General features: G+C 33.6%; 1 protein-coding gene across 1 annotated transcript in view; it reads right to left on the bottom strand.

Moving 5' to 3' along the window:
- Positions 1-4356: 4356 nt before the first annotated feature.
- The window catches only part of LOC117101270 (phosphoinositide 3-kinase regulatory subunit 4-like), a 22513-nt gene continuing 5670 nt past the window's right edge, over positions 4357-21199 (bottom strand). Inside the window, exons 10-29 of the mRNA XM_033241228.1 lie at positions 20898-20993; positions 19859-19953; positions 19475-19514; positions 19156-19323; positions 18030-18104; positions 17659-17778; positions 17202-17303; positions 16262-16396; positions 15572-15709; positions 15013-15192; positions 14731-14831; positions 14066-14264; positions 13197-13485; positions 12640-12829; positions 12008-12223; positions 11153-11355; positions 10606-10731; positions 10079-10236; positions 8946-9124; positions 4357-6256 (exon numbers count right to left, since the gene is read on the bottom strand). Of these exons, the coding sequence (XP_033097119.1) occupies positions 6046-6256; positions 8946-9124; positions 10079-10236; positions 10606-10731; positions 11153-11355; positions 12008-12223; positions 12640-12829; positions 13197-13485; positions 14066-14264; positions 14731-14831; positions 15013-15192; positions 15572-15709; positions 16262-16396; positions 17202-17303; positions 17659-17778; positions 18030-18104; positions 19156-19323; positions 19475-19514; positions 19859-19953; positions 20898-20993 (3021 nt within the window). The 3' untranslated portion in view covers positions 4357-6045. The remainder of the gene's footprint in view (positions 6257-8945; positions 9125-10078; positions 10237-10605; positions 10732-11152; positions 11356-12007; positions 12224-12639; positions 12830-13196; positions 13486-14065; positions 14265-14730; positions 14832-15012; positions 15193-15571; positions 15710-16261; positions 16397-17201; positions 17304-17658; positions 17779-18029; positions 18105-19155; positions 19324-19474; positions 19515-19858; positions 19954-20897; positions 20994-21199) is intronic.

The raw sequence follows: 21199 nt of genomic DNA, 5'->3' as shown, positions 1-21199 counted from the left end.
GGAAAACCGTTATTTTTCTATTTCCCAACTGAGGACTGTCATGAACTGTCTGTTCACTTGTGCTCTGTTCTAAGTGCGGTGCGTACTTTTTCGGACTAAAATCGCGTACGTAAAAACGCAATTGTTTGTATATTCATACCATCTCAGTAACCGCTTCATCGACTTTTATGGATACAATGGTTATCAAAGGATATGATTTATTGTGAAAACAATGTAGGCCTACTGTACGTTGTTAAAATTGGAAGCGTGTAAACGTATTATGCAAACATTTTTACAAACTTAAAAGTGCACAATTTACTAGTGTCTAAATACTAATTCATCTGCATACATAGATTCCTGTTTTTCCTATTTAAAAAAAAGAAATATATAGTTAATCAACTGAATTTGACATAGCTGTTATTAAACAATTTTACAGCCTTTGACATGCTTTGACACGGTCTCTATTTGAACTTAATTTTTAAGTAGTGCGCCCACAAGTTTACGAACTCCGATGTTACGTTGACGCAATCTCGCCATAGCGTCATGATAAATATAAACTAAGTAAATCACCGTTATGTTTGTGAAATAAAAATGTTAACTAATGTTTTGTGTTTCCTATCTTCCTAGACAGTAATATTCCCACTCACAACAGTGTAGTCGCAATACTACTTGCACAAAGTGAAATTCAAAAATGGGAGAAAAGGAAAAACCTCTTGATTAATTTTAAAAGTAGTGTACTGTTCATTCAAAGAGTTTAAATTAGAGTGATGTTTTAAATTTATCTGATTTGTTGTTTATGGTTCGAATACGTCAAAAGCCAATCAGTAGATAATAAATCATTATGTTTATGGATGTTAGTTTGCACAAAATATATAAGCGGACATGGTTTGATTAGGGGACCTATCCGGCCAATCCTCCATAATTTTTTTTGCCATAATCATAAATCTTAAATTAAAAATTTAGGACTATTATTTTATATTAGTTTTCTGTAAATTGTTGTATAGTTCAAAATGTCTAAATGTATCTTGTTGTCTAAACATTAAAACATTAACACAAAAACCATTTACATTAATCTTAAAATATTTAAAACATTTTTAAATATTTCATCTTTCAATTGCATTAAAAAAATATTCAGTCTTTAATTATAACACGCCACTATCCTCATTAATTATTCCATGTAGTGATCTAGTGTCTGCCAAGAGGAAACTTAAACCACTGCAGTACATTAAAAACTGTGCTAATTTGTAAACTGTGATGAACTCGTAATTATTAACTCATTGATTATAATTAGTATATTGGTCGAGTTTAGTGTAGCCTCATCATAACTAAATAAGCACAGAGACGATACACTTTTATTAAATGGCGGACTGATAGTAAATAATTATGTATATTCAAGAATAAGAAATAATGACACAGTACACTTGTGTTGGCGTGCGAATGTACACACAGAATCCGAAAACTGTGGGCATAGTGGCTGTAGTTTCAGATTATATTTGGAACATTGCAATTTTGGCATGGTAATCGAAACTCATCCTACTCCTCCCCACCCCTCCTAACACCCTCATCTATCAGTATGATCTCGCTTCATTAGGTGATTGCATTGTCTTCTTCGTCACTTGCGTGCTCTGTGTATACAGTAAGTAATTATATGGTTAGTTTACTGCTAAAACATCAGTCCACTTCTATAGCATTTATTGTTCAACTTCCCACGGGCGACAGAAATAACTTAATGGTTATGGTGTCGGCTACTCATCTGTCATTTTGTCATCTTTGCTGACTCATCTATTTTGAAAACATTATGTTACGAGGTCTTTACCATTGAAAGCAGTAGATGGTCTAATGATTGGCGTTTATTATCTTTCGCTTTGCATTGTTGAAATGTCCATCAGTGCAATCGCTAATAGTGACGCGCATTAGCATGTTTCTTAAAAATTTTTAAATATGTAGTAGATCCTTGCTGATTATTAAATCTGAAGGATTATACATTAATATTATGAAAACAATTTAGAAGAATCACAAGAAACGGTGGGTGAAATGGAATAATAATTTGAGACGGACACATCAGGTATTAGTAAACTTGTACACATGGGAGTTACGTCATCGTTGGCATGACAACGGCATAATTATAAACGTGAGTTGACAACCATAGAGAAGCACGTTATTATATTAGCAACCGATGGGCCTGCTGGAAGATATATACTTTGGCGGTTACTTATACTGTAGTGTACTATACTCTATAAACATTTATTTGATTTAGTTGATTGTAAGTACTGTATTTCGTAAGATATTTTTTTCTGCGATGTTCACATGTTATTGTCTTGAAGAGACATTGTTCTAACCATTCAAGAATTTGAACCGATATTACATAACATCATTATAAAGTTGTAAAATCTAAGATTATATTTCCTTAATCACCTGCTTTAGTTTTCGCTTATCTTATATTAGGGCCTAAATATATTTATGAAGGAAAACGATAAAACTATAACGTGTTAGTAGTAGGCTTAATGTTGTTTTTTTTTGTTTTTTTTTTATACAAAATCATTCTTTCAGCTGCTAACTGGTCATTATCTCCACCCTTCTTTTCACCTTGTTTTTTACTTGTAGTCACTAAATAATTTACTTGTTATTTACTTATATCTATGCCTTATACCCTCGAATATACATTTTAAATATAAAATTATGGGCAATAAGGGAATCAAAATATGCAAAAAATAAGCCCACGAGTTCATTAAATTTGTTAAGAAATGCGTAAAAGTTAACTACGACTTCGCCGTTGTAAAAGTTTCCTGGGTTTTTGACGCGGTTTTACGAGTTGGCTATGAAATTCCGAAGAGTTTTCCTTTCTTTTTCTTTACTACGAGTTGCAAAACGCTTAGCTCGGGATAGTCAACCTAACTCATATAACAAAGTTTCCAACTCCTAAAGTTATATTAAATTCATTCAGATAATAATGACACTGTTTAAATCTATTACTATAATTCGTATTATCAACGTATTGCTATATTACTTTCCACAGACTAGTGACGCATCATGGGAAGTAGTCCTTCAAATAAATTGACCAAAACAGTTCCGGATCCTGGCCCTCAGAAGAATTCTTACGAAAATGAAAACAAATTGTTAAAAGATGAACTCGAACGCATGCAACTACAAATTAAAACCATGACAAATAGAACGGAAGATGAAATAAAACGATTACAAGACGAAAACCAGACACTCAAAAATGAACTAAATACACTCAAGTCAGACAATAGCAGTTCACAGCCGTTGATAAACAAGACGCCAGAATCATCAATGAAGCTATATCGACTTTCATATGACACGGGACTATCGAGTCAAAGTGATATAGATGCGTACGGGAAAGGCATTGCACCAACTGGCAACCTTACGAACGTTAATAGATCCAACAGGAGACGTCATGCAAATGTGAAGACTCGGCACAATGTAGAAACATCGGAAGAAACGTCTGCAATGACATTGACCACGCCAGAGTCATCAACAGTTGAATCTGCGCATTAATGAAACTTTCTGGATTGTCAATTAAACCTACAAACTGACCAACTAAAATGTGCTACAATATGGGAGCGGCCAGAAATACGCACATGCCCCACACAAGTTTACAGCTGTCATTTTGAAGGATCTTAGCACAACATCAAAATGGCGGTGCTTAGCAGAAAGATCGAACAATCAATCAAAATCTGTGTCAATCACATTAAGTTTAAGTATATTGTTAAGCATTGCATGAATATAGAAATGTTATTTTAAAAAGTTAAATATATATGTATTGAATATTTTATCGCTAATCAACAGACTTGCAAATAACCGTTCCTTAGTTAGAATTGACAATTCTTTTTGAGGAAATACTGTATAGGCATGCCTTTTCTTCTATTTTCTTCTTGCCAATTTTTAATTATTTTTTATTTTTATGTGCATAAATAAAATGTCCCAAAACAGCTTGCCTACTCATGCGCCTCAACACCACCTTATTTTTCAAGCTTACTCCGGTCAGTTAATCCTTGATCCCCAATTTAACGTTCATGTCCTCTCAGCCCCACCCCGTCCCCTTCATGTCAGTAATCCTCGATACAACACCGAACGACTGACAGGTAGACCAATATTAGGATTTTTATACTGTGTAAACAATAAAATGAATAAGCCAATTTGTAGTTAGAACTGCGTATGCTCGTATCCAAGGTCAATCGGCATAAACCTATGTGTACGGCAGGTGGTTCTGCCGACTGGCCTTGATATGGGCATGTGCAGTTCAGACTAAGAAATTGCTTATTTGGAAATTGATAGAGACTGTATACAATTATCTATGCACTAAGTTAAATTTACAAGCATTCAAGATGCATACAAACTTTTGATAACATTAGATTCTTTGATAGATTCAATATATTTGTTTTATTTGTATAATAAATTCATGTCACGTAGTTGTTTCAACTATAAAGTAACCACATGAACAGATAGGAATGAAATTAAGTCACAAGTACATACTTAGCCCTGTCCAGACATGTGACATGCCTAAACATGGTCATGATGACATCACATCATGACCATATATAGCCACATCATGACTATATATGGGCATACAACAGTTTTTTGTCAAAGAAAATTTAATAGTCTAGACAGGGCTTTAAACATAAAAACTCATCAATGATATTCCTTATTCAAGCAGCATTTGACTTATAGTGGCTCTCATGATGATCTGGTGTAATCTAAATATTTTAAGCAAGTATGTGCGCAAATACATACAGCAAATACATCGCAGCAAATAATGAAATGTAAAAGGTCAGGATATTTAATTTTAACAGCATTTTATAGCAATGAATGCGTATCTTATATTTATCATCTTGTGAGTGAATTAAACACTATAATTATAAACAAAAACAAATGAATAAATTTTATTTTTATAATCTTTAAATCAATAAAAACATTAGTAATTTTCTGTATAATATTTGCACAATTCCTTAGCAGTCCAAATGAAAAACAAAACTGTAAAATACATCCTAATTTTGGCACCAAAATTGGCCTATGACAAAGTAATCTTACATGGGAGTTCTATATCACTGATATTCGTTCATTCAAGCAGAATTTGACTTATAGTGGCTCTCATGATGAGCTGGTGTAATCTAAATATTTAAGAAAGTATGTGCACATATAGACGGTAAGCTATGCACCACATTGCAGCCAGCAATGAAATGTAAAGGTCAGGATATTTAATTTCTACAGCATTATAGCAATGAATGCGTATCCAATATTTATCACCTTGTGAGTAAGTCACTATAATTATAAACAAAAAAATGAATAAATTTTATTTTAAAAATATTTTTAATCAATAAAAACATTAATGATTATCTGTATAATATTTGCACAATTCGTAGCAGTCAAAACGAAAACAAAATTGTAAAATACGCCCCACTTTTCGCACCAATATTGGTCTATGACAAAATAATCTTACATAGAGTTCCATGAGTAAAATTGGTAACACGAATACCTCATCTGTATATCAAAACAGTTAAAAAGAAGATGAATATGCAGTCAAAATAAACATAGGAGTACTAATCACCTTTTAGACAAGCCTATGTGTTCCTAGGGTAAATTTTGATGGACCCAGGAGATACTATAGTAAATTCAAACCTAGGACTCTGTTGGACCTAGGGGATACTAGATCAATTTTAGATGAAGATAAGGTTTACTAGAGTAATTTTAGACAAAACTAGTAATGTTAGATACTTTATATAATCTATTCACTTTTTCATACAAACCCAGATATTCTCCAAAAAAAATCTGGTTTCATTAACGTTAGGTTGAATATTGTTTTTAAACTAAAATTAAGTAGACTTCCATTTGTAGGAAGCACCAAAGTATGTAATCTAGAAAATTACATCATTCACAAGATAGCTGGAACTTAGCAGAGTAAGTCTACTTAAGGTTGGTTTATCATAAGAAAAATATTCAATCTAACTTAAGTTATGGATGCTTGGGCTTATTTAAACACAATAAAAGTGATTGGAGATTCACAAGCCCATTACAGATGGTTACACAATAGGAAGCCAACATCTTACATTACTTCCAAATTTTAACAACACCATCCCTTGATGTAGAAACTATGAAAGACTGGTCTGGATTAGTGTGGTAGACACCAATATCGGTGATGACATCTCGGTGTCCAGGTGGCACTTGCTCTGGGCCTCTACGCGGTGAATCTTCATTTTGTGATGACCGCTGCTTTCCGTATGTCTCAACAAACACTTCATCCCCATCAACAACCTTCTGCCTATTAATGGAGAATTGAACCAAAACTTCAATTCTTTGTTTTTAGATTAAAAATAAAGACTAGAATACATAGCCATTATTTGACATTTTGTCTGAAATTTTATTATGCAAACATTGTAAATATTAGGGTCAGTATTAACAAATATCACCAACAACACCATCACTGACCACAGCTCCACCACCAATGCCACCACAGCTAATGCCAAAACTACAACCAACACCACCTACACCACCAACAGAAACATCCCCATACCACACCACCATCAACACCACCAATAACACCAACACCACCAACAGCACCTACACCACCAACATAAGCATCCCAAATACCACACACCAAAATAAACACCAGCAATAACACCAACGCCACCGACAACTACACCAACAACAACACCTAAACCTACACCACCAACAGAAGCATTGGCCACACCACACACCAACATTAATACCACCAATAACACCACTAATAACACCAATAACAATACCAACAACTACACCAACAACAACACCTACACCACCAACAGAAGCATTGGCCACACCACACACCAACATATACAAAACCAATAACACCACCAATAACAATACCAACAACTACATCAACCACAACAACGGGCAGATAAAATAGCCTCTCCAGAGCTTTTTCATCCTTTGGGGAGATTAATATCAAGGTGAAAAATAAGAATATAATGGATGGATGGATAAATAGAGGTGAATGAGAATGGATTAGAACAAATTATACTTAAAAGGTTTGCACCATTTACGCATACTAATTATAATTACAAATCTCTGCACCATAGAGCTTAATACAATCTTAATATTAAATGTCACAGCTTTTAGAAGCCACTCAAATGTATTCAGACAATCTACTGACATGTCCAAACAAATTAAATATTGTGTTTCCAAATCCTATTGGCCAAAATAATAAGTTAATTAAATGAGAGAAAGCTTGCTGCTATTTCTTAATTAAAAAATTTATGATGCATATACAGTAGTGAAATGACTAGGTATGCTAAAGATGTAGGAAAAGAAAGGAAAATGGAAGAAAAGACATGAAAAAGGGAAAGAATGAAAGTAAGGTTATAAGAACAAGAAAACAAATATTTAAACAAATAATTAAGTAGATCAAAGAAAATTAAATCACTGTATTTTTCAAATTATTCATAACTTTAAAAAAAAATCAAGTTAATAATACTTATAAAGTTGTTATTATTTTTTTTAATTAGGTGTTAACTTTAAATAAATTATCCCACTTCCTGCAGTAAAATGAAGAGGTATTTTATACATTATGCACTATATAAGTTCACAATTATTATTATGTATACACATATTCGATTATGAAATCATCATGTTCTTATACCTAGGCACTACTGTATTAATATTATCTATCTGTTTATATTGTGTTTATGGTGCTATGCAGCAAACCTAATTTGAATAATATGTATATAAGATATATAAAAATGTTACGTTGTTATAAGAAACACCAAACACTTTCATATAAATCTAAAGCTAAAATACATTTATTATAACAAATTTTCTGAAGCTTTGTCAGCTAACATTTTGTACTAGAATAACTTTAGTCATAAGTCATATTTAATATTCAATATATACAGCAATAAAATATTGTATTTGAATAGTGTTGAGTAACTTACTTGTACGATACATTAGGCTGTGTTTGAGGATCATTAGCAGAGCCTGCGATGATGTACGAGCGAGCGGAGCATGCTAGATCCCAGAATCTGATGCGTTGGTCAGACCCAGCCGTGATCATTGCTGCTCCAGACCCATTTGTTGGGTAATGGTACATACCATTAACACCATGGATTGTGGCCTAGAAAAATAAATTGATAAACAGTACATTTGTTTTTAAATAACTAAAAACTATTGTAAAAATCTTTAAAAACAAAATAAAATATTGGCAAGCTTAGGGGTAATACTAATAAAAAATCATCTGCTAAGTAAAGAGAACACTGAATTGGTGGTATATACATTACAATCCAGTCAAATACAATCACTAAATAAGAGAATAAAGGGCTAACAGTAATTAATATATATATATAAAGTACATATAACATAATTTTTTGAGGCTCAAGATAAAAAACTTCATATTTTTACTATGCCTATCTACAAAACCCATTCACCCAAAAAAGTCACATATAAAGTCATTTTTTGCAGTTTGAGATAAACACCTCCATATTTTTACTATGTAAAACAAACCCTCACCCACCCAAAAAGAAAAACAATACAATAGCAAAAAAGCATCAATGTAATTCAATAAAATTTTTTTTTAAATAAGGAGATGCCAAATAAAAGACTGGAAATAGCACTACAGGTCTCCCTCTAAGTAAAGACTCAAATTCAACTCTGGCCATTAGGCGCAAGCTAGGTCTGGTCTAGAGGTATGATGCCAGGCTAGTGATCTAGAGATCGTGGGTTCGAGTACCACCCAAGAAAACTTGTGATTTTTTTCGCAATTGTTTTCCAACGTAATCTATTTTTATTATTTATAACTGTAGACTTGTTCAGTGTAAAGCTAAACCTTCTATTTCCCACACTACTCAACATGTTTTCAAATATATACATTCCCAAATCGTAGGAGCTTAGGTCTGTCTCTTATACACATCTAGATGTGTATAAGAGACAGATATATACAGCAATAAAATATTGTATTTGAATAGTGTTGAGTAACTTACTTGTACGATACATTAGGCTGTGTTTGAGGATCATTAGCAGAGCCTGCAATGATGTAAGAGCGAGCGGAGCATGCTAGATCCCAGAATCTGATGCGTTGGTCAGACCCAGCCGTGATCATTGCTGCTCCAGACCCATTTGTTGGGTAATGGTACATACCATTAACACCATGGATTGTGGCCTAGAAAAATAAATTGATAAACAGTACATTTGTTTTTAAATAACTAAAAACTATTGTAAAAATCTTTAAAAACAAAATAAAATATTGGCAAGCTTAGGGGTAATACTAATAAAAAATCATCTGCTAAGTAAAGAGAACACTGAATTGGTGGTATATACATTACAATCCAGTCAAATACAATCACTAAATAAGAGAATAAAGGGCTAACAGTAATTAATATATATATATAAAGTACATATAACATAATTTTTTGAGGCTCAAGATAAAAAACTTCATATTTTTACTATGCCTATCTACAAAACCCATTCACCCAAAAAAGTCACATATAAAGTCATTTTTTGCAGTTTGAGATAAACACCTCCATATTTTTACTATGTAAAACAAACCCTCACCCACCCAAAAAGAAAAACAATACAATAGCAAAAAAGCATCAATGTAATTCAATAAAATTTTTTTTTAAATAAGGAGATGCCAAATAAAAGACTGGAAATAGCACTACAGGTCTCCCTCTAAGTAAAGACTCAAATTCAACTCTGGCCATTAGGCGCAAGCTCGGTCTGGTCTAGAGGTATGATGCCAGGCTAGTGATCTGGAGATCGTGGGTTCGTGTCCCACCCGAGAAAAACTTGTGATTTTTTTCGCAATTGTTTTCCAATGTACTGAGTATTCAGTACATTTCCACGTCAGGTAGGGCAAAAATTACACCTATAAAGACCCCCTGCAATGCAGCCCCAAATGAACGCCTATCTTTTTTATTATACTTTTGAAAATTAAGTCCAAAGCTGCTACAGACTATGAAAATCCAGGTCCCAAAGTAGCCTTTAAAGTTTAGGGAGACCAGTACTTTGAAGACTAGTTTAATATCACTTCACACAAGCTTTCAAGTACACAGTGCTCTCCTTCAAATGAAAAGGGATACCAAGTTGATATTGAACCAACAAAAATTTTTCTCACCTGGCTTTGCGATAAGGGTGGGGACGAGCTGGCCCACAAGGTAAGCTGGCGTGCCCCTGTCTCCAGGTCCCACATAGACACCTCATTATTACCTTGTATACTGGAAATGAGGCCAGACGTATGCAATGCATTAACCATGATGCGACGGACCCTGGCACCTGCAAAACAAATTAAGCCCAGTCCAGGCTATCAAATTTTATTTGGCAAAAACATATGACATGCCTAAATATGGTCATGATGACATCACATCATGACCATATTTAGGCACATCATGACTAAATATGGGAATACAACAGTTTTTTGTCAAAGAAAATTTGATGGTGTGGAAAGAGTTTCAAGGATTATGAAAAATTTGATGAATTATTTAAGTGGTCACTTTACAACATACAATCACACTATTTTTAATTGGCTTACATTAAAATCATTCATCCTTCAAAATCTCTTTAAATTTCCACCGTGATTGGAGTGTTATGACTGGATAGTGAAATAGCGGACTCATGCATGAAGAATAACCAGATCAAACGTACTTGTTGGATGGGCTATTGTGGTAATAGGCAACTGGAATCTCATGTCCCAGCATATATGTTTCCCACTGCTGGTACCCACAGCCAACCAGCACTGCTTCTGGTCTACTGCAAATGTTGTGATTAAGCCTTTACAACACAAAAGATAAGAAAAATATGAAAGCAACTAAATAATTAAGCTATTTTCTTAAACAGGCTGGTGGGTTTTTTATTCCTTTTTTTTAATTGGGATATGAGAGGTTCATGGCTGAAAGCAATATAGAGGTACAAACTAAGAAAAAAATTATATCAATTAGTGATTGAAAAAACAACCTTGATGCTCCTAGTACATGGATCTAATTTTGATTTTTAAATTTATTATAATCAATAGATAATTTATTTCCCAAGACTAGATGCATCTCCAGTCTAAGTACATATGTTAAATTATACTAATTTAAGATGCCGGGCAGACAAACAAAAGGTGTGGGGAGAGGGAAACAGAAAAAAATCTTTTCTATGGTCTGCAATTTTAGAGATTTGTTCTATAGTTAGATCCCTAAATGATTCTCACCGTATTTCAAGTCATTCTGTAGCCTCCAGGCAACGCCAGGTGCTCGTAAATCCCATCCTACAAGTTTTCCCATTACTGTTGCGTAAGTTAGCACCGACTGAGAGCCTGTATCATAATGACTGAGGTCAATTGCTGGCCCATCCTCATTCAGGTCAAGATTGCGGCTATGAAGAAGACCTGTCCTCAAAGATTCGGCCTCAATCCTTGAAGAAAAAAATGTAAACAACAGCAATGAAGAGATTTCCAGTTTTAAACAATTTATATGAAGGTATAATTTGATCTGTGATAGTACAAAAGTAAGTACAGTAAGTAAAGAAAGTACAAACCAATGCCAATTCTTTGTGTAATACTGAAGTTGAGAAATTCCTCAGAATAACTGTTGTATGATTTTACATATATATTTTGAAATTATATACTATTTGGATAACATTTTTGTCGCAGTTAAGGCGGTAGTTAAGTTAAACTTCGTTTCTTATTCTGGGTTCCCTGACATTTTATGTTGCTTTTGATGTCCAATAGAATTTTCATTTTTAATTAAAAGAAAATAAAAGAAATAAAACGATAATATCCTCAATGGTTTTCTTTTGCATTGTTATTTGCATATTTATTTGCATTATCCTACAAGTATGTAATCAAGTTACTACTTGTACTACTGTACATATTCATCCATAAACATTTAATTATTACATATAAAAGATATGCAATAGCTGCATTACAGAGTATTAAAATTCTTTCTTTATATGGATTATGAATAAAGTTACTTTATCTTAATGATAGCAATTATTATGATTTCTGAAACATAAAGTAATATGTTTAATATGTATATTCATCTGTAGCTGCATGGATAAGACTTACTTGAAAACAAATATCGAGCCATCCTCAGAGGCCGATGCAATGTTATGTGATGATTGGCAAAACGTTAAAGACTTGATGCGTCCAGTCTGCCTCGAGTACGTCTGTCGTGAGCGATTCGTATTGCTATTGCCTACTAGTTTGTTGCAGTCCCAAATTTTAACCGTCCCGTCATTAGAACAAGTTGCGAAGAAGCTATGATCGTGACTGATGTGCAACCTACCGAAAAAATAATTGACATTACATCATGTACTTACTGCTATTCCACTAGGTACCATACTTATACCACCTCAATACAGTACTGATAATACTGTAGTGATAATAATGGGTATTGTTCTATTATTTGCGAAGTTCTTAATAAGTATGTAATAAGGATTTTCAGGTGGTGCCTAGACATCATGTTTGGATACATGACATAGCTCTTGTGGGGTCAGAGGGCAAAGCATTCTAGCATGTATCATTATATAATCATTATGTTATCATTATATTGATGGGTTTTGCTGCAAGAGCATGCTCAGAAGGGGGTTTGCCAGATAGGAGGTTTAACCATACCAAAGAAACAAGGTTCTGGGATAAGAATAATAAAAATACAGTTTATAGTATATACCTCACTTGAGGTTATCATACTGACTCACCTGTTAACCGCTGCTTTGTGCTCGTGAAGGTGTGCTACCAGCAGGCCCTTTGGTCGCCAATTTTCTTGAGGCACTTTGGTATCTATTGTTACGTATTCAATCAATCGCTGTCTTGTTTCATTCGACTGGTATTGTTCACGTTTCTTGGCCACAATTTTACGAAGCTGTATACGACATGTTGCCTGCCGAACTATTGGACAATAATTTAAAATAAGCATAAAATTTTAAATATATTTATTTAAACACATTAACATTACTCTATTAGTATTAGTATTAGTATTTACATATTATTATCCCTCTTTATTACAAACATACATGATACAACATGGTATGAATTACAATGGGAGCCAAGGAATTCATCCCCACCTCTAAATAATACAACTGAATAATTAATTAATAATAAAATAAAGAAAACTTGGCTTTTTTCTCAACACTTGGTTAACACAATGTTTTAAGTTTTAAAACAAAGACATTTCTGAAAGTGATCTGTCTTAACTGAATTGGTAGGCCTAACAAATTCCATAATTTATACAGAAACAACCATCCAAAATACTTACTTTGGGGTTGGGCTAATTTTGGTTTTGGAGCCTGGGTTTTCTTTAAACTCAATCCTTCTGTGGAAGCTTGAAGCTGTGACATGCTGATAGGAGCATTGGCTGTAAAGCCTGCATGCTGTGGGTCCGTCACTGGGTCTGCTAATGGCTTTTTTGCAGTATCTGCCCCTTCTGATGTCACTTGGTTTGGATATGCCTCCTGGGCCTTCTGAACAGGAGCATTAGCTTGGGGTTGCTTGGCGCCAGCTTTTGCTGCTACAACGTCACCAAACATACTCTTCCAATCCTCATTCTGCAGAAATTTGAAAATAATGCCAATATAATCAGATGTATGTCTAATTACTTGGTCACACAATAGTATTAAAAAACATAACCCTGCCACTGTCCTTGATATATGAACATTTGGACTTGGTCAACCAATCTAGTGTTCAGTCAGCCAATACCATGTACACCGACTTCCCATCTATCACTGTCATGGTTAAGCAAACCAATGTTTGTTTGTTTGTGTTATTTTATGCTCAATCACAGCAACAAATACAACAAAGGAGGAATTGATTAAAGAAGAAAATAACCATTTAAATGTTTTAAAAATACATCAAAAGCTATTAAAAATAACTGAAAAGTTGATGGCACAAAAAAGAGAAAACATAAAAAATTTACCAATAAAAAGAAAAGGACACGTTAAAAAAAAAAAAAAAATAAGTCATAAGACTTAATAAATATAATATATACAAAAAACATATTGTATATTAAAAAAATAAAAATAAGACATTGGCATTCATCTCTGCCACTGATGAATGAACTTTATAAATATAATATATACAAAAAACATATTGTATATTCAAAATGCAAATGAAGATTAGAAATGTTACCATGATAGGTTCCACATTCGATGGCCGTTTCTTAAGCTTTCTATTTGCTGCTTTATTGCCATCATCAGATCGAGAATTGACAGGCTTCAACATGTCTGCATGGTTTCGCTGGATGTCCATTTTAAGAGCAAGGTTGATCGATCCAGGGGCGCTGAGCAAGCCCCCATCGGGAGTAGGAGCACTCTCATTCATAGACAATCTGTATGAACCAATACAAATAATACTTTTTAATTACTTTTTACACAGGGGTCCCATGTCTCCCAAAAGTCGCGAGAGTCTCCCAGAAAACAGAATGGTGTCTTGCTCTCCTGCAAGCAAGCAAGAATCTCCCAGAAAATATTCCATCTTCCGCAAATTCATAATAATTGCTTGTTTTTACGACTTATTATCAATTGTCTCACAGAAAATAGAGACAATGAATATTACCAATACCAACAAAATAAAGACAATGTGTTAAGAAAGCTCCCAGAAGTGAGTTCCAACTTGGGACCCGGTTTACGTAAGTTTCAAGCTAATATACAGCTTCGGATAATATGCAAAAAATAACATCACTCATTATTAACATTATTTTTGTCAGTATTTTAAAAATGACATACATTTTGTTCATTTTTTATTGCATGAACACCACAATATATAGATGCATGAAAGAAGAATACACATCTTACGCCATTTTTGAAACACTCAGCTTAAGCAGAATAAATTTCATCAGGAGAATCTTTTCTTCATCATCTTCAGTCATTCCCTGAGAAAACAGTTTTTTATAAACCTAAAAAAGAAGAAATGTATACCATTAATGTTAAAAGATATGTAGCACTACAAGAATGAAATATTGTCGAGAGAAAAAACCCCAGCCTTTGGGCCATTTTCATTAATCTTTGTAATGTAAAAGAAAACTAAAAGTAATAAAAAGGATATTAAAAGATATTCATGTGTATACAATCCATTACCTGAGCGAGGTTGGGATCCTCTGCACTTGTATAGTCTGGCTTGTGCCCAGGTCTTGTGATATTACGAATTAGTTGCCGGTCATGGAGGGAATCTAGCAGGTCGTTTAGGTTCTTCAGACGTAGAACGTAGTCATATATAGAGCGGCGCACTGGTTCTTCCAGAGCACTCAGAAGAATAGGCTTTGAAAAAATATCATCACTTTTATTTCATTTCAGTTCTGGCATACAAAATATTACACATACAATATCAATAGTAAAACATAACAGATATTATTAATAGCACTGTGGAGTAAAGTAAAGAATGAATCTCAGTAAAAACACACAGAATAGATACAAAACATATTAAATATTTTAACAGTATTAGATAAAGAGAGAAAATCAATCGATTTATAAAATTTAGATACAGGTAAGCCTTAAAAAATATATAAAAATAAATTACGAAAATTGCATTCAGTCACTAGACATCAACTATAAATAAATACTGAAGTTTAAAAAATGTACGCATGATCTTTAAAAATTAGTAAAAAAAGTAATTTAAATCATACTTATTGTAACTAACCTCTTTATCTACTTGGATAATGGTCTCTGCCAAATATGGTTGTAGCAATGGAAGTACGTAGCAGAAAACATCTGCTTTGTTCAAAGTTCTTGCTATTGTTGCAATCACACCAACTGTAGCATGACGAATCCAGTAACTCTGCAAATAATTTAAACACATTAAAGCACTGTCCACATTATCAAATTTTATTTAACAAAATCATGTGATATGCCTAAATATGGTCATAATGACATCACTTAATGACTATATATGGGCATACAACAGTTTTTGTCAAACCAAAGAAAATTTGATAAACCGGCTTTAGTTAATCCAAACATGCAATAGCAACTTCTTTTATGCTTTGTAAGAAAATAATATCCTCTTCACTGTTTAAAATGTTTCCTATGAATATTTAGCAAGGTGCAGAAACATCTAACTTTCCCAACATTAGTAGCCTTTTAGTTCTTAGTGTCATCTTGCATTGTTTTGCCATGGTTAAAATCAATCATCCTGAAAAAAATTACAGGTAACATGTAACAATGTATTAACTACCAAACCTACAGCTTTTTGTGGAACTTCAAAATGTTTAATGAGAACAGTCTGTCTCAGCCCATAATCCTATAACAATGCTCTCTGCTACTGTGTCGAAGAACCACATCTACAAAATGTGAAGCACCCTCTAAATTTTAAAATAAACTGATATGTACTTACGGGATGGCAAAGATATGGGACAATTTCATTGGTCAGATCCCTAACGAGTAGTTTGTCAATCAAGCCAATTTCAACAAGACTGGAGAAAGCATTCAGTGCCTTGCATATCACAAACTCCTCACTATCTGCCAAGCCCTAGAAAATGGTAATGGAAGTAAGAATGATATCAATCAAACTATACATACAACCCAGGTGTGTACAGGTGGTCCTTAGAAGACCTGGTGTATACAGGTGGTCTTCGGAAGCCCAGGTGTATGCAGGTGGTCTTTAGAAGCCCTTGTGTATACAAAGGTAGGTAATCCTCAGAAGCCCAGGTGTATACAAGTGGTACTCAGAAGCCCTGGTGCATAAAGGTGGTCCTCAGAAGACCTGGTGTATACAGGTGATCCTCAGAAGCCCTGGTATATACATGTGGTCCTCAATAATCCTGTGTATACAGGTGAGTATTATAAACTTATGTGTATATAAGAAGCAGGGTTGTATACAAGTGTTTTCAGAAACTCGGGTGTACACAGGTGGTTCTCAAAGGCTCAATTGTTTACAGGTGGTTTGCAGAGGCTCAGATGACATACTGTAGGATGTTTCAAAAGCTTAACTGTATACTGTTTTTCCAAAAACCCAGGAGTATATGGATGCTTCCTAAATGTTCATGTTTATACTTGTAATTATTTGAAGCTTAGGTACACACAGGTATTCATATATATATTCATATATATTTATATAGCGCCTTTCTTTGCAGATACGAAGCGCTTCTGTCCCTGGTCATTGGATCCACATGCTTAAGTGTTCAGCGCAGGAGCAAACAATCCCACCAGGTACCCATTTATACTCCTGGGTAGAAAGAAGCAATGCAGATAAAGTGCCTTGCTCAAGGACACAAGCGAAATGCACAGCGGGAACCGCTTCTACAAGCATTGCTTTGTCTACTTCTACTACTCACCTGCTGGATTAAAGGCTTGAGTATAAAACTACTTTGCCAACCAACATACGCAGCAACACCAACAATATTATCAAAGAACACCGCCCTCAAATGCCAATCATGCTGAGAGAAGAAAAAACATCGGTGAACACCACTCTCACTTGCCTAACATACTCTTATAAACAAGAGTCAATTAGCTTTAAAAAATCAGTTAAATAAATTGACTAGGTAATCCAAGATATGTCTCAAGTTAAAGATAAAAATACCAAAGCCAATTCATTATGCATTATTGAAGAGTTCAACCTGTAAAATTAAGTTGCATGTTAAAAAAATATCTGTAACAGCGAAACATATATACAATCTTTAAACATTTATGAAACAATAACATTAGTCAACATTTTCAATCCTACTAAGAAAATTTATTCAAAACACTTAACAGAATTTATCTAATTTATTCATAATTAATTAATTTGTTTACCTTGTCATTCAGGAAGGTGATCATGTGAGAGAGGAGGATGTCATTGGCCTTTTGACGACCAAAGAACACACAAAGCTGGGTGATACCATTATCTAACAGGGTTCGTTTCACAATATTTTCCTGGACAATAGTTAACAAAAATACATACTGTTATCTTACAAAAATAAAGCCATAATCATGATATACACATACTTACATCCAAAAACAACTTCAATCACCAAGCCTCATTAAGAGACCTTTTTAGGGAGCATCAAGGGAATGAAATAACCAGATTTCTTTGAAGGAATACATTAAATAAATATGGTATAGACAAATACAATAGATAAGAAAATTTAGAACAATCAATCAAGTAAAGGAAAAAGAAAACTTACCGAGTCACTTAATAAACGAACAACTTTGGATTGGATCATATCATGGAGATTTTGAAGCTCCAAATCATAGCTAACCTACAAAATGAAAAAATATAATGTTTACAAAAAAAAGGAAACAAAAAAATATAAGTAAACCTTTAAAATTAGGATTAGGAGTGGTAGACAGAAGCGATAGAGTTGATGAAGACGAAGTTAGAAACTGCAAAGACTGTGAGACAGCTAGTATGTCAATGTCAGATATGGAAAACCAGAGACAATAAAAGAGATTAAAACAACAGAGACAACGAAACTGAAGACTAAGATGGCAGAGTTGATTACAACTAAATCATTTTGTGTAATGCTGAAATAAATATACGAATTGTATTACCGTACTCATGAGAATAAGCACTCGGGCGGTTAAAATTGTTTTTGGCATTTTTGTGGGGCGCTTATGAATACAGTGGAAATTGAGGGGGGCGCTTATGGAAAAATATGAAAATTGAGGGGTTCTTCTGGGAACTTGGAAAATTCAATATACGATTTTTTAATGAAAAAATTTATATAAGGACATCCGAAAACCGAAGATTACAAATTGTTCTGGTGCAAAAAAGATAATCGAGAGCATGGCTTGTGACAAGAATTCTGTGAGTTTCAACAGCAGATGGTGGTGGTGGTTTTGTTTAAGTTTGTTGGCCATCTGGCGATTGAGATTAGCAGGATCATTGCAGGACTTGTTGCAAACTCACATGAAAACGTGCTAAAGGTGCAAATGGTTGGGAAAAGAAAAAGAGAAGTAGATAAATGTAAGAAAAGGAAAGTTGGAAAGATACTGTCCAGGGAGCTTTCATCTGTCTGGGATAAAATATCCTCATTTTGAAATTGACACTAAAAGAAGAGAATGTGAATCCACTCAAATCATGCCAACCACAGTCTCAGGATCAGATTATCGTTTGCTAAAAAAATCAATCACAAGATATGTTGTTTTAAAAAATGAATAATCATCGAGGGGCGCTTATTCAAATTAGGAGGGCGCTTATTCAAACGGGGCGTCTAAGACAATTTTCACTTTATTCGAGAGGCGCAATTATTCAAACGGGGCGGTTATTCGTGCGAGTAAGGTACCTTAATTTTTACAGTCTATACTTACTGTATATTGCACATTTGTTTCTGGATTCTGTGTCAACTCTGTTGAATCTTGGCTGGACTGGTCTAGTTGAACCATTTCGAGGAATCTTAAAGCTGTTTCTGCTACTTTGGCAACATTCTCAGCATAGGCTACTCGAACTTGGACTACAGGATCTTGGGCAAGAGATGTCTACAAATTGAAAAAAATTATGTAGCACATAATCAACGATTCCAGTCAGTTAAAATAACACGAATTTATGCATATACATCTATTTCCACATTTTTCAAGATATCTTATGATTTCATCTATGCAATAATTATATTCAATCTAATTCACTCACCAGTTTAGGTAGTATGTACTCAGGAAAGATGTTAGCATCACTGAAAGATATTACAACAATAGTGACAACAGTGAAATAAGAATAAAGTACATAATGTCTAAAAATTATGTAATAAACTATTCTCTACACACTTTTTATCATTTCTAAAAAGATACATAAAATAATAATTATAATTATTATAATTATTGTTAATATTATTATAAGATAAAGAATACTCATTGCAAGACCACTAAATACTATTTATTATATGAGTCAATCATGACATATTGTTTGTAAAAGCATATTTAATCATGTGACATTGATTATTTTTTTTATTAATTTATATATTTACTAAATGTTTTACTAAATATATTAATTTATATATTTACTAAATGTTTTACTAACCTCCTTGGTACAGACTTGACTAAAGCTACAGTGTCTGTAAGTGTTTTAACAGCAGCTGCACGGACTCTAGCATATTCATCTTCAACAAAATACAGCTATACAAAATGCAGAAAAGAGTTTTAAAATAATATAACATTTCTTTACGATCGATCAAGTGTGTGGTTCAGCGACAATGACATTCCATCGACTTCCGATAACTAATGAAGATTAAGGAGACAGTTTAACACGTGTAATGAGCCTTGTGACTCCTGTATTTCAAAACTTACCAAAACAATGTACAAAATACAGGTACTACTGTAGGAATGGAAACAGGACAATTTGAGTTCACGTCCGATCAAAGTGGGGTCGCCAATCGATCTCCTCTAATTTTTCTCTACCCAAATACTTCACAACTTTTCTAATTTACGTACAAGGCGAGAGCCAATCAGCATTTAGAATGATAACTTTGGGGAAAATCTAAGTAAAATATCAGGCAAGAGCCAATCAGTGTTTAGAATGGTAGCTTTGGGAAGAAATCTAATTAACATATCAAGCAAGAGCCAATCAGTATTAGTTGGGTTAACCCATTTTATAAAAGTGTAAAATTAAGCAATATAAACTTCGTTACATTATATATTATTAACTATAGAAATTTAAGTAAAAATAAAATAGAGATCAAAGTTAACTAACCGATGATTTAAAAAAATGTACTGATTAATAATCTGGTAAAATGCTACACTTTGAAATTAGAAATTGCTAGGTAAAGTTGATAGGAAGCACTAAAACCCAATGGTTCCGTTAATTCCAAGGTGTGTTTTCTCTTGTAAGGGAAAATAGCGTAAGCAGATCAAGTAGGTATTCTTTTAGTATACAAGAGAGGTGGTGCCAGCAGGGAACAGGAGACCCCTTCCAGGTACCATGACCGTCCTGTTAGGGAAGATGCTAATTAGTTCATCAGAAAGACTGCTTTTTAAAAAGCATTCTTACAGAGTTGCCCATTAAAAAAAATATTCTCCAACTATGTTGGGCCTAAGGCTGTCAATTGTTTGGAATCACTTACAATATATGGAATGACTCGATCAAGAATAACTTCATTGGACAGATGTTGTGCTATTGTAAATAACATATCAAGAGCAGCAAGTTTAGAAATACAAAACTGAAACATAAATAAAAACTGTTGTTTAGAAAGTAAATTAGCTATATATCATGACTGTGGATATAAGTGAATTAGAAATGAAATTCAAAAGAATTACAGGATATAGTCTGTTTAAAAAAAATATCTGTGTTATTCATACAATAACAATATAAACAGGAAAATATTTTCATCTCTGTAACTGATTCATAGATACTGATTGTTTAAAT

Source organism: Anneissia japonica, unplaced genomic scaffold (genome assembly GCF_011630105.1).
Source record: "Anneissia japonica isolate Jap-2015-1 unplaced genomic scaffold, ASM1163010v1 scaffold1859_len985614_cov190, whole genome shotgun sequence".
Classification (NCBI taxonomy): Eukaryota; Metazoa; Echinodermata; class Crinoidea; order Comatulida; family Comatulidae; genus Anneissia; species Anneissia japonica.
This window is presented reverse-complemented; position numbering and strand designations above follow the sequence as displayed.